General features: G+C 37.2%; 1 protein-coding gene across 1 annotated transcript; it reads right to left on the bottom strand.

The window, feature by feature from the left end:
• Positions 1-1,777: 1,777 nt before the first annotated feature.
• Positions 1,778-12,856, bottom strand: LOC128209829 (DDB1- and CUL4-associated factor 5-like). The gene is made up of 9 exons (XM_052914069.1): positions 12,544-12,856; positions 10,948-11,091; positions 9,122-9,158; positions 8,536-8,672; positions 7,971-8,100; positions 6,239-6,452; positions 5,795-5,861; positions 4,943-5,061; positions 1,778-4,577 (listed from the first exon to the last, which is right to left on the bottom strand). The coding sequence occupies exons 1-9, from the start codon at positions 12,749-12,751 to the stop codon at positions 2,388-2,390; spliced, it is 3,246 nt and encodes a 1,081-aa protein (XP_052770029.1). The 5' UTR covers positions 12,752-12,856; the 3' UTR covers positions 1,778-2,387.
• Between the last annotated feature and the right edge of the window lie 2,675 nt (positions 12,857-15,531).

A 15,531-nucleotide genomic window follows, 5' to 3' on the forward strand; every position in this document is an offset into this window, starting at 1 on the left:
GGCGGGGGATATGGTTTTGATCAGACACAACCAATAATCATACTTTACCTACCACTCGTCTAGACATCTATTCTTACCAAGTTTAATGGAAATCGGTTAGAAAATAAGGCCTCTTATGTTAACAAGGCAGTCCAAAGGACAGTTATATCCCCCGCCGTTGTTTTTTAGTATATTTTGTTTTTCTCGCAACCTGACTGGTACGTTGAATCTGACCAAAATTGTACACAACCACTGGTCAAGAGTGGGAATATAGGAAATACAAGTTGTTTGATCGGTAACCTAAATATTCTTGGATATTTGAACATATCATAAAAGGATATTTGTTAAAGTTGTTCATATTGTGTGTAGTGTAGGTAAGATCAATGTCAAGGTTATTTTGGCTAAAAAAAAGAAGGAAAATGAGTCCTTGATTTATAACATCGATGAAATAGCAGGCCTTAAGTATTTTCGATAAAGTGAGTCATATATATTGTGGTGACGTCATAACATTGTTTTACTGCTTTTAAAGAGAAAACACATGTTATAAATATATTATCACATTTGTGTTCATTGTATTTTTAAATATTAAACTTGTTGCACATAATGGTAATGCTTGGCAGAGTGCACTAAGTGTCAATCTAAGGTCACTGCAAATTGTCTCAATAAGGACAACATTTGTACCAAGTAATATGGTAATCCATCAATGCATAAGTAATTTATAACGCGGACACAAGCTTGTGTACTTTGACCTTTAAATGTCTTGAGTGACTTTGACCTTTGAGGTATGGACCCAGGTCAAGTTCACTGCACACCGTCTCAATAAGGACCACATTTGTACCAAGTAATATGGTAAGCCATCAATGCGTAAGTAAGTTGAAGCCAGGACACGAAATGTAATGGACAGACAGATGGAGGAAGTGCAATTCTATAATCCCCTCCCCATTACATGGCGGGCGTTAAACTATACATTTATCGAACATTTTAACTAGTAAAGTATTTGTAGCCTGAAAAGGCGAAATAGGAATTAGTTTTGGCTGTAGTGTTCAGCATAACCTTGTGCAGACAATAACCGTAGTATGTATTACCCAATCATGATGGAACTTGGTGAAAGTGTTTATGGGCATATTGTCTTGGCCAAGATTGAACGTGATATCAATTACTCCAGTTATAACATGGTAACTAGTGGGTTTATGTCTTGTGCAGACAAAAACTAAAGTACAGATTGTTTAACAGATCATGATAAAACTTGGTGACAGTGTTTTGCTCCTTTAACATTAAACTTGGTATTACATTTGGTTTGACTTGAATGGGCACTCCAATACAGGAGACAACTCTAATCTTTAAACAGACTTGAGAGAAATTTAGATTTGAACAAGATCTCAAGGACAAGAACTTTCTAACCAAATTTGATCAAAATTTGGTAGAAATGTTGCGTCTAGTAGTGTGTTAACATTGTCTTACTACCATGAATGTTTCACCTACTTTTTGACCCACCATGACACAAATCAAATGATGATCAATTTTGCGTTGCTCTTTTAAGAACCCGATTTACCTAAAACCTTCATTGTTTTGTCTTTTCAGTAGGCCTGTACAAGTCTGGAATTTTTCTATTAATGCAATTACATGTATACAATGCAAAAGATCTTGCATACAATTTTACAGGGAAAGTTTGCCCAAAATGAACTATTCAGTTTATGTAATGGCATGGCTTTTGACCCTGAAAGCACTTAGTATTGTAAACAAACAGATGGTGGAAATCTAGTTTTGTTCCAATGCTTCAATGGGTTTAGAGACAACATTTCTTCAAGAGTTATTTATTTCATACATGGACAACAGTCTTAATACATTTCAAATTAATGACCAAATATATGTAAATATATCTTTTAGATATAAATGAACATGTGTAAATACTCATATATTTTATATAATTAACTTTAATAAAACAAGTATGATGCCAGATGGTATATTTCATTTTCTTATATACTCATTTAATTGATGGTAAAATCATCTTTTAAAATCGTAACATAAAATCATAACAATGGTTGGCATACAATTAACAGTTCTATTCTTCTTTCATACAACATATTTCATTAAACTTTTCAAGTATTTTGCTTTGCATATATGATAATTTACAAGTGATGAAAGAGAATAACAACAAACATACACATGTATCATTTGATGGTATTCATGCAAGACATATATAACAGTTGTTATATTTTAGTTCATATTTTTAGAAAAATCATTCCACATAATTTGTTTACAAGTCTTCAATATATTCAATCTTTAGCATAACTGCATCTAACACCTTGATATTTAATACAAAAAACTATTTTGAATAATGTGCACTCCACTATGTGGTCAATGTGGTGAAAGACTGGCTAAGAATGCACTTTATCGATACCACTAGGTCATTTATCATCTTCTTTCCGACCCTTCTTGTCGATTCTATCTTTCTTGTACCTTTTTCTGGCACGTTCAAGTGAGTTTTTAAATCGCTTAAACTCCATCCAAGTTGGATGGTCACTCTCGCTGGTCTCAGTGGCCGAGTGGTCAGTATTGCTTTGTCCAGACTGATCATCATCCTGTGGCCACTGACCAGCAGCACACTGCTGATCCTGCAGCCACTGACCAGTAGCCTGATTAACCCTCTCCTTGTCATTGCTACTGTAGGAGCAAGATGGCTGAACACTATTCTGATTGTTCTTGTTAACCATGTTTCTTTGGTTTTCTGTTATACTATGATCTCCATCACATGTCTTCTCATCATTGTTTGAACACAAGTAACTCATATTGTTTGAAACTGAAGCGTTTTTATCACTTTCATGTGAGCTGTTACTGTTTGAGTTACTATATATATGTGCAGTCTTATCCTTTTTGTGTTTCTTTGCTGAAATCTTCAACTCTTTTCTTGGAATTTCAGCCTTTTTCTTATCATCATCATTTTCGCAATCAGATGTTTCTTTGGTTTTGCTATAATGGCTAATTCTAGGTTCCAGCAAATCCGCAGCATAACTAGATTCTGTCTGTTTCCTGTGTCCAGAACCATGTTCAGATCTGTGACTATGTCTATGCTTATGACTCTTGCGAGAAGAAGACGAGGGTTTACTGCTCTCACTTCTCCTATGACTGCGATGTCTGTGTTCCGAATCAGATCTATGACGCTTTCTACTGTGACCATGCTCGTTGCAAGAACCATTATTTGATCTCTTACCGGATTGGCGTTCATGGTCATTCTCGCTGTGTCTTCTGTGATTCCCTATCATACTGTGTTTCTTGTCAGCGTTTCTATGATGACAATCACTGTGTCTATGGCGACCACTGCCGCGTTCTTGATTATCACTGGAATTATTTTCGCTTTCACTTGGTGTATGTCTGTAATGTTTGTGTTTTTGTTTTCCCCTTTTACTCGAGAGATTAGGGTCTGTGGGATGTTTCTTACCAGAGGTTTGAACATCTTTGGAGGACCTTTTCGAATCATTTGTCAATGCTTTCTGGATAAACGGTCCTAAATCTGGACTTGACCTATCTTTACTGTGTGATTTTGAGAGTGAAGACTGAATGTCTTTTCTTTTAAATGTAATTTTCTTAAACTGAACCCTCTCACAAATCCCATTGTCTTCTTGAACAGCACCATCTAATGACAGAACTTTATCATTTGCTTCAAGATCACTGTTGTCAGATTCACTATCCAATATGCGCTTGCGAAGATTTTTTAACATTTTCAATCTTTGTTCTTTTCTAGTTGCCTCCTTTTCTTTTTCTGGCACAGCACGATCTGTACTGGATTTGTTTTCTAACATAGCTTTGTTGTCACTTGCATCATCCTTTGATTTTTGATCACCAATAACCAAATTCAAACTTGAGAAAGGACAGTCATCACTATCACTATTACTATCTCTGTTATTCTGACTAGAGTGCCGTTTGCTACGACATTTCTGCATCCTCTTTCTTAACAAAGTTTTCATTTCCTCCTTCTTTCTTTTCACCAAGTCACTTAGCCTGTTCCTCGCCCCTGCACTTGCCTCTGATATGTCTGCATCAGTGGCCACTTGCTCCGCACTTGCAGGGATGTTCGTAATGTCCACACCTATGTCTATTGTATCAACTACGTCCTCTTCATCTTCACTAGCACTGATATTAGAATACTGTCTTTCCCTCTCAGCATTTTCCAAGGCCCTGTTCAGGTTTGGGAACCGGTCATTTCCCTCCGTAGCCTGGGAGGCCATCACACTGGCAAATGCGATGGTGAATGGACTGTAACTGGTGTCTGAGTCATCTAAATCCTCCATGCCAGGTATTGAGTCATCACTATCAATGTCAGACTGGGAGAGTTGCATTATACGGCTGTACAAGGCCTCCTCATGACTTGACATGGAATCATCAGAGCTCCAGCCATCAAGCTCTCGCTGCACAAGGGAGTCGAAAAAGGCCATCATGCGGGGGTCTTCCTCTGTCGACTCTTGGCTGTAGTCATGTGACATCACATGACCGTCCTGGAGCACAAGGTTTATGTATTCCTCGTGAGAGTACACCCGCCGCTCTGGTCGGCGGGCCCCCAGGTTTTGGGCTTTGGAGGACAGTGGGAAAGCACTCCATACCTTAAAACCATTTCAATACATTTTTTGAGAAATTCATTTCTTTAACAACTATGCTCAAGTTTTATTGTTATCACTATATATGTGCTGAGAAATCACTAATTGATTACTCCAATTATTGTGGATAAGAACATTGGAGTTTTGTTCATGAACGACATTTAAAAAGTTATTTAAAGAATAAGACAGAAATATGTTCAACACAAAAAACATGCCGATTTACCATGCACTCATACAGTAGAAATTTGAAAATAAAAATATTTTAGATTAACAGTAATCCTCAAAGTTTACTATGTATCATAATCGACTTTTGTACTTAAAACTGCAAGTGGTTTGATTCAATGCAAACAAGAGCAGCAGGAGCCCAATACCTTGATGATTTTCTCTACGCCGGAGGAGACAATAATGTGGTTGGCTTGGTTGAACCTAACCTGGTTCACAATGGAACGGTGGCCCTTTAACACCATGTGGGCACTGTTGATGTACATCCCTGAAACAAAACACACAATCTTGTTATGTACATGAAATTAAAACAACTCCACCAGAGCTACAATTGTATTAATATTAAACAGTTAACAAATATCACATAAATACATAAAATATGATGATGATACTAGTACTACTGCTTGCAAATGAATTAAGTATTTGAAGGTTTTGGAGCATTGAATGACACCAAGTGAATTCTGAATCAAGAGAAACATCCATATGCTGTCAATCAACATTCGCACAGCAAGAAAGCCAACTTATATCGTCAGCAATTGGCCATTTTCTTTGACACATCAAAGTTCAACTAACTACTAAGAAGTGGGCTCAAACATCGTCAAAGGATCCATACACGAACAGTTTCAAATGGCTTTTAATCGACTGAATAGTTAAGTTGTAGCCTTAAATTATGCTTTTTCAAAACCCGAAAACAGCTCCAAATCATATTTCGGGTGTAACTCATTGACTTTCTCTTTAATGCAAAAAACCAATATGATGGAGCTTTCATAAGCTGATTGATCAGAATGCTTTGAGTTTATTTGCAAACAGTAGTACATGAAGGTACATCAATAGTTGAATAAAAATAGACATACATTCAGGTCATTCATATTATGTACAAGTATTAAAATATAATTTTACAGATCTAAAATGTCACGTGCAGTATACTTTACATGTAACAACAGAAAAGGTTCTTGTAATGGTAAAATGCTTAAAAACAAATAAATCTTATTTATTCTTACGTTCTGAAAGGTCCTCTGGTACTGCCCACATGTACAAATTGAACTCGTCAGAACCACTCAATACATACTGTAGATGGAATAACACTTTGATTTTATGAAATACATCTCATGAAATATTCCAATCTTCTTCATAACCACATGGTTACATGTATGTTATAGTCTAACCATGTGTGAAAATGTTGCTGCTTATAGTTATTTAAGTATATTTTATGGTGACAAGTCAGTCTTACATGTCCAGGAAATATAAGTACATGTAGGTTGACTTAAAAACGGCATTAATAAAAATGTCTAAATAATTAACTAAAATTCAAATGTTGATAAAGTGTCTATGTCATAATAATACAGATATATAAATGTAATGCAAGATTACCATTGTTCATTTACTGGTAACATTGAAATGGTGTGATTCCTCATTATCTAATTAATATTTTACACAGCCTGTACCTGGTCCCTATCACCTGCGAAGCAGATACTCTTCATGGTACAGGAGTTGTAGTAGCCACTGTGGTCAAACTCGCAGATGGGCTCATTGTTATGGATACGGTACATGACCGGTGGAAGGCGGCGTCGCAGTGCAATGATACGGTCACCGAGCTGGTTGAAGCGGACGCTCATACAGCTCTGCTGGACCAGACCGCCACCATAACGCAACAGGCAGCTGGAATGTTGGGACACATTTATATGAAAAGATGATTATACAAATGTTGACTTTGTTGGGTGGGACACTGCATCGAAAGTTTAAGCCTACAGTTGATTACTGTTTTCCCAAAGCTAGTCAATATTATTCTATCAAAATGAATAATTCCATGATTACTACTTGAATTTGACAACCACAACACGTTATTAGTAAGAAGACGCCAATGCGGCAACGCCGCATTAAAGTTGAATTTTTTTTTTGACGATGCAATTTTTGCAAACCTACGATTTGAGCTAGTGACCTAGTATTTTTAACCAAAAGGACCCATATTTATATTTATCGGAGATATCTTTCATACAAATAACCTGATCAAAGAAACTATTCCATTTGTGTGAGGAAAAATGAACATTTTATAAATACATCAGCTTTTCCAATCTGTCCCAGAGACCTAGTTTTTGACCCTAGATGACACACTTTATATACTAAGATTTCATGTACACAAATATTTTTAAAATTAATTATTATTATTTATTTTTTTTAAATATTGGTAGATATGAAATTCATGATTGGGATGTGTGTTTATAAAATAGCAATTTAATTTAGTTGTTGACTGATATTGATAGGTTTTTATGACCGTGGAATTCTTTCTACTAAGATTTGATCTTGTGACTTGATAGATTTTGACAGGGGATGACCCATATAAAAGAACTTTCAAGATATTATGCAGACAAATATTCTGACCAAGTTTCATAAAGATTTGACAAAAATTGTTGAATTTATGACGTGGAAAGATTTTCCTAAGATTTGACCTAGTGACCTAGAATTTGACCCGGGATGACCGATATAAAAAATAAGCAAGATATTATGCAGACAAATATTCTGACCAAGTTTCATCAAGATATAAAAAAAATGTTGAATTTATGACGTGGAAATATTTTTCCTAAGATTTGACCTAGTGACCTAGATTTTGACCTGGGTTGACCCATAATAAAAAAATATGCAAGATATAATGCAGACAAGCATTCTGACCAAGTTTGATAACCATTGGATAAAAACTCTTGATTTTATTACATAAAATGAAAACTTTAATGCAGAATTGTTAATGCGCCCAACCGCCCGCCCGGTTTTCGCCATTCTATACCCCGTAATTTGTCGTTGAAAAATCCGGCTAAAAATCAAAACATAAACAATCTGAACACTGATTTTATTCAAAAAGAACACAGTCATTCTTTCTGCGAAAACCTGTATTCTCATCATACTGGAAATGACGTAATAGGGAGACAAAGCAAGAGCGAGTAACAGTACCATGCCACAGTTCAAATTAATGCCTGCTGTAGTTAACTATGCATAAGATAGAGAATGAAAGGAGAGAGGTAATCATTGAATATACATCAATGGACATCTAAGTATACAATGAGATAACAACTTGGAATCGTTCGGTTTTCTTTTAAAACAAACCAACAAACAAGAAATTCATGTTACATTATGCAAATAACAAAATCTGTCATATTAACTACAAATGGTAAACTGTTTTAGTACCTGAGAGGCTTGCGTACATCCCAGAGTCCCACCCCCTCCTTGGCATTGGCTGTGACTAGAAGGCGTGGTTCTACCGGATTGTACATGACAGAGTGCATGGATGATGCGTAGTTAGCCAGCACAAACGGGTCTGCAAATCAGTTTTGTTTAATTAAACGAAAGAGATGCAAACAAAAGCACCGTAAGATACATCTGCCAGATAAATGAGTCATAATTTTATGAACATGGTACACAATTTAAACAATTCAGACATAATGTTTTTTGAACATTATTACCAAGCTTGACAAAGATTGAATTTATAATCACACAGTCAATCTGAAATAATTATCCATTAGACAAATCTTGAAGAGTTACTGAAGCTATCTTGCTGGTAATCAAACTCATCCATGATACTACATGTAGTATAAAAAAAGTTCATGATCCAGTTTAGTAAAGCAGGATGTGAGCTATAAAAGTAAAAGAGCAGGCAACTTGTAGATGCTGAACAATGTTCAAAAACAGAAGAAGTCAAAAGTTTAAACATATGTATATTTACATATGTTTTAAATCACACAAGCATCTTTACCTGCACAAGAGTCTCTGGTGTCGTAAATGAGGATTCGTCCATCATCACAGGCTGAGGCAAACACGCTGGGGTTGGTTGGGTCTGGACTCACTCCATACACAGCATCATCATGGGAAAATACATCCTTCGTCTCACCTCTGGAAAGCATAAAGTCAAAGCATAGACAGCTTACATTATTACAAGACACAATCAGTATAGAGAAAAATATATAACCATAATTACGTAATGCATGTCCCGTTGATGATGTGCACAAGATAACTGAACACAATGTGTACACAATTAAACAAATAAAATTATGATTGCAATATTTATGCCTTTTACATCCACTTGTTTATAGGTTAGACTAAACTTTTATCATGATACAAAATTACGTAGAAACAATTGCCTAAATGTGTCATTCTAAAAAACTAGCCAAGAGTAAAACATATGGCATGTAAATATCGAATCGCTTGTGTGTAAATATGCACTGTTCCAAATTTGGAGAATAGTTTGCTCAAAGCCACACAAAAGAGTCAATGACATATCATCTAGTTTTTACATAAGTGGGCTTGAACTATTTTAAAGAATAGAACTAACTAATACTTACGTTGCAATGTCATGAACTATCACCTGCTCATCATTGCCTTTAAAACCAAGAAAAACAAACTGTTCAGTCCACATGTGATTAACTGTCATTGTAAAGTAAAACTCAAACATCAAAACACATTAAAACAAAGACAATATAAAGCTGTATGGTTTAAGCCAGGTTTCACTAACGGCAGGGTGTTGCAGATTAGGGACAGGATACTGCAGAAGAGGCTGCAGAAGACAGAAATGGTGCAAGGAGCTGCAGCAGAGGGACATGGTGCGAGTGCTGCAGAATTGATAAAGGGTGTAGGGTGCTGCAGAAGAGGGACAGGGTGCAGGGTGCTGCAGAAGAGGAACAGGTTGTTGCATGAGGGACAGATTATAGGGTGCTGCAGAAGAGGTGCAGGGTAGGGTGCTGCAAAAGAGGGACAGGGTGTTGCAGAAGAACATATTGCAGGGTGCTGTAGAAGAGGGACAGGGTGCAGGGTGCTGCAGAAGAGGTACAAGGTAGGGTGCTGCAAACGAGGGACAGGGTGTTGCAGAAGAACATATTGCAGGGTGCTGCAGAAGAGTGACAGGGTGCAGGGTGCTGCAGAGAGGTACAGGGTGCAGAGTGCTGAAGAAGAGGGACAGAGTGCAGCGTGATGCAGAAGAGGTACAGGGTGCTGCAGAAAAGGGACAGGGTGCTGGGTAATGCAGAAGAGGTACAGGGTGCAGGGTGCTGCAGAAAAGGGACAGGGTGCAGGGTGCTGCAGAAGAGGTACAAGGTGCTGCAGAAAAGGGACACGGTGCTGCAGAAGAGGGACAGGGTGCTGCACAAGAGGTATGGGGTACTGCAGAAGAGGGACAGGGTGCTGCAGAAGAGGCACAGGGTGCTGCAGAAAAGGGACAGGGTGCTGCAGAAGAGGGACAGGGTACTGCAGAAGAGGGACAGGGTGCTGCAGAAGAGGTACAGGGTACAGGGTGCTGCAGAAAAGGGACAGGGTGCTGCAGAAGAGGGACAGGGTGCTGCAGAAGAGGGACAGGGTGCTGCACAAGAGGTATGGGGTACTGCAGAAGAGGGACAGGGTGCTGCAGAAGAGGTACAGGGTACAGGGTGCTGCAGAAAAGAGACAGGGTACTGCAAAAGAGGCACAGGGTGCTGCAGAAAAGGGACAGGGTGAAGGGTGCTACAGAAGAGGGACAGGGTGAAGGTTGCTGCAAAAGAGGGTCAGGGTGCTGCAGGAAAGAGACAGAGTGCAGGGTGCTGCAGAAGAGGTACAGAGTGCAGGGTGCTACAGAAGAGGGACAGGTTGCTGCAGAAGAGGGACAGGGTGCTGCAGAAGAGGTACAGGATGTAGGGTGCTGCAGAAAAGGGATAGGGTGCTGCAAAAGAGGGACAGGGTGAAGGGTGCTACAGAAGAGGGACAGGGTGAAGGTCACTGCAGAAGAGGGTCAGGGTGCTGCAGAAGAGGGACAGAGTGTTAATGGAGAAAAGAGCACATTGTATATGGCCGTGAAGAACTTGGACATAATTAATATGACAGAAATTGCTAGGAAATGTTTTTATTTGAAGTAGTGTATGTTTCAACTGATAGATATTTAAAGTTTGTATTTATAATCACTTTATAAGTCTTAATCAGAATAAATTAAATATTTAACAGTCTTAAGCATTTAATTCTATGAAAGCTGAAGGGTGCCCATGCTTGCCTTCATGAGGACGAAAGGGTGTTTCAAAAAAAGGATAAGATGTTGCATCCTGCCATAATTCTTCGCATAATTTAAAACCGGACCTGTTAATGTGTTACATTCTCAACAAAATTTGTGATCAAGAATTCCTGAAAAAATAATACAGTAATTGTGTACCTCCAGAAAACAAGGTGGTGTTATGGATGTCAAAGGCAATACAAAAGATGTTGCTGTGGTGCTCTCCCTTCATGGCTCGGGGCTTGCCTATGTCCGATAGTGCCTTCTCCATGTTCCAAACTAATACACGCCTGTCATCGCCTCCTGCAGCATATAATAATAGTTAATTAGTTAAGTTTGAGTTTTTAGGATGACACACTCAGTACTGTCAACTTTTTGTATGCTGCTTATATGGGTAATAATGAGCTGCCCAGTTAACCACCTCAAGTTCTGTGCTAGTGTTCCAGTACTTGTGAGTTTTGAGTTAGCACAAGGTGCATTTTTTTTTCTACCAAATTTAAAATTATACATTGATGTTTATATTATTGTCCACTTTTCTTATCCTTCATTTGCATTTTCTATTGTTTGACGATATTTGATCATTTGATGAGGGTGTTCCAAATGCACATTCTGTTTGATTAAAGTTGAATAGCTCTGCCTACTAGCGATGTTCCAATCATTGGCTGACATGCAAAACAAATTATCAGATTACATGTATGAGATTATCGATTATGAGAACACATGTTATAGGCTGATCACACAAATACACAAGAAGCTGTCATAATACAATGACAAGGCATCAGGCATAAATAGGGCAAGATGAATGTATGTATGTATTTCTTTAGACCTTGCGGTCAAGGATAACCCGTGAAAGTGCAAGCACTTATTTCCAACGGGGTCCTTTGTTTTTGCTGAAGTCCGGGTGCGATACCCTAGCTCTTTTTCGAAGAGACCCCTTGGTTCTTTTAAGTGCTCGATGTAAAGCACCGATACACGGGTACAGCTTTCCTGGGTTAACTGGGTACTGAGTACACCACTTTTCCAAGCACTACCCTTTTAATGCCGAGCGCCAGGCAAGGGAGCTACTTGTACCAATTTTTAACGTCTTTTGGTATGACGCGGCCAGGGATCGAACCCACCACCTCCCGCTCTGTAGGCGGACACTTAACCACTAGGCCACAGAGACGGTTAAAATGGTTAAGATAAAAGGCCAGTATAGTGTACTTCCAGCAGTCATAAGGACAGCATGCTTCGATGCATGCTCCAAACACGGAAATATTAGTATGAAATTTATCTGGGTAAGTTAGCTCATTTTATGGAGCAGGTGAATGGCAACAGCCAAATACGAGTCTCCAGGTCTTTTTATGAGCCAGAGATCATTTGGTGCCTAATAATAATGGACTTGGGACATGCACACTTTTTTAGGGCTAGGTAGCTCAGTTGATGAAGAACCTGAATTGCAAGCAGGGGGTTTCCTAGTTGCAAATAATAGACATACAAAACTGCATTATTTAAATTCCTATCTGTCTAAATGGGTTGGTGAAAAAACAGGGTTTTTATAAAAAAAAATAGTTTTTAGAGAAGTATTTGATGTTTGAAATAATATAAATGGTTAGTTTCTTATTTAACCGAGAAGGATTTGCATTATAAAAAATCTGTCCATATACAGTTATTTGGACTAAGGGGTTCCCATGTTCAACACCCAGATAGTACACACTTTTCTGAACCTGTTATGATTGATATACTGTATAGTATTTTGTTATTTAATAGGAGTACCTGAAGACATGTATTGTCCTACTCCATGTGAAAATTCGATTGCATTAACGCATCCATAGTGACCAACAAGGTCTTTTGAATAAAGAGTGTGCTGATCTGAAAACTTTTGTCGGAAAAACGCATCTTTCCGCGGTGCGTAATTCACAGATCTCTCATTCAAAAAACTTATTATTTGTTTATTGGCACTTAAATTTTTATTTAAAGCCATCTTTTTTAAATATTGGTAGACCCCTCAAATCATGACATCGTCAAATCATGAAAAAGTATCAATGACATATTTTATTAATTTGTTGATTTTTAGACGGAAGCGGAAACAGACGATCCAGTATATTGTTTCAAGTGAATACGGCATCATTGCAAACGGTCTGCAGGATCTTCTATTACTCTTATATGATCACTTCAGACAGGGGCCCATATTCGCTAACGTCATGAGTTTAATCTTCCAAATCAAGAGGCAGAACTGGATATTAATTGTAAATAATATGATTATAAATAATGGTATTGTTATGTCGGGTGACGAACGAAGTGTAGACTGGTACCCTACCTTACTTTTCCTACAGGTACATGTGTGTAAGGTCGGGTAACCCGAGCCAAAAGTATTGTTTTAGGCCTCATCTACCATTTTCTTTTTGGAGATATTTGTGGAAACGACGATTTTCTTTTTGGATTATTTGACCTAATAAAACTAATGCCTAGGATGTTTATTTTTCGCTCCCAAAATTAAACGTGACTACACAATGGGCAGAGATAGTGGGTCAAATAAGTGAGAACTCCAAATAAGTGCGGCATCGCTGCACTTTATCCATTTTCTGTATACTGCATACTGCAAAAATGAACTCTAACATGTCAGTAGAAGCTAGTAGGGTTGAGACGATAGTAAACCACGTATCAATGTATAGTGTAACAAATTTAATTTATCAAAGACTTGTGCATAGATTGTAATCAAGAATATTGCTTATGTTTATGTAACGATGCTTCTTTTTCAAAGAATCTTATCATACGTTACATATAAATACTCAACTTTAATGATACAAAAAAGCTGCACGGCTACAGTATTACAATAATTCAGAAATCCTTTTTATTATATATCCTAAAACATACTAGTTGAGTTAAATTGGACGTAATGCACCAGTCAATTGTAACCACGCCCCCCCCCCCCCAGGTCTGGAGAATAGCGAGGACTTTGGCTTTTGGTCCAGCCAACCCCGGCTAAGATCCCCGAACAGTTGGTAAATCCCCGACAAATGCCACCGCACCCCAGGGACCATAGATAAGGGCTATCCCCGGTATACCCCCGGACCTGGGGGGGGGGCGTGGTTACAATTGACTGGTGCATAAAGACTAACATGCTATTAGTTTAATCTTTAGTTGTGCCTATTATTGTGTAATAGCTGTGAAGTATGTGAATTTTATAAATTAAAGATGTTGATAATTTTTGTAACTATGCTTTGGGTGTCCGTCTGCAATCCTAAAATGCGGCTGTTCTGGTTGTTCTTTCATATTGTAGGTGATTACAACATTGGCTATGTAGTAGACTTATTCAAAGTGCACACTGACGCTTACACAACTAATCAAATCACCTACTCGTATAATTAGCAGAACCTCAACTAAAATTGATTATATTTGTTCATATGATGTTTATAAAATAAGCGAAGTTTATGTAATAATTTTATCAAACTAGGTTTTAACAATTGTCAAACGGTTAAGAGAAGTCATTTGGATATACACTCACAAAGTAAGTTTACATAACTTAAACATACTGGGTTTTTAAACAACAAATGTTGTAAATACAATTGACATTTCCTTTTATCTTCTCGAAAAAATGAAGTTTACACAACAATTTACGATCATCTTCTAAAAAGGATATTGCCAAATTAAATTTTAAACACGACACATGAAACCCTCATCCACTTATTATAGCATACTATTTTGGAACAATTGGCCTTAAGATAACCGCTATGCTTTGACGGAACAATATTTCAGATCAAAATGAGTGTAATATTTATTTAACATAAAGTCTGATAAAAAAGATTAGACATTAATCGTAAGCATCATAATATCATTATGCATGCAGTCACCAATTTGATTATTTGTGTATTTGACTGTTTGTGTGTTTGTTCAATTCATAATGATAGCTAGTATTGTTAATACTATTAGAATGTAGAATTAAGGAATATTTTATACTTTTTTTACTAAACAACACCGGCTTTAAAATAGAATTATCAATAGTTCCTACATGCCATTGTTGTTCAAACTCCATATTTAAGTATTGTATTGTTTGTTCTTACAGTACCGATATAGCAATTAATTGTTTTGAAGCGACACAGTAATGGAATGGGGAAGCATCCACTATTATTATAGGTAATAAACAATAATCAATTAACAAGTCAGGTAATTACTTAAGACTAATATTTATATATTGAAGATGGAATCGGAGGCAATTTTTAATATGTTTCTTTAATTTACCGTCAAATATACCAGGCCACTAACTGACACTATTGCCAGTGAGCAACATTATCATCATAAAAGACAAATGACATTTGTCATGCAGAAAAAATTAAAGTGTCATGCTGTCATTTTCGCTCTATATTGAAAGCATAGCGAAAACGTCACTGCAGAAACGGTTCTTAAAATAACGTTATTTCAAGAAATGAAAGTACACTACAGTATTGTCCAAAATGTGTTTAGTGTTTTCTGTTTTGTTATCAGGAGTGGAACTTGGTTGGTTTAATTTAAGGCCGAGAACCGACAATTCAGAAAACTCATGATGAGATCCGTTATTTTGAGAACAAAGTTTGTTTCTTACTTAATCTTTAATGTCGTTTTTACCTATTTTTTTTATAATGAATGCCTATGTCGTATAACGTAACTACTGTGTGTTCGAAAAAAGTATTAAATGTAAAACAATGTGAATTTGTCTTATTTTCTTAACCGTAAAACTGTTTTGTCCCTGTTATTACATGCTTTCATTCAAATTAAATCGGGGAA

This window comes from Mya arenaria, chromosome 11 (genome assembly GCF_026914265.1).
Source record: "Mya arenaria isolate MELC-2E11 chromosome 11, ASM2691426v1".
NCBI lineage: Eukaryota > Metazoa > Mollusca > Bivalvia > Myida > Myidae > Mya > Mya arenaria.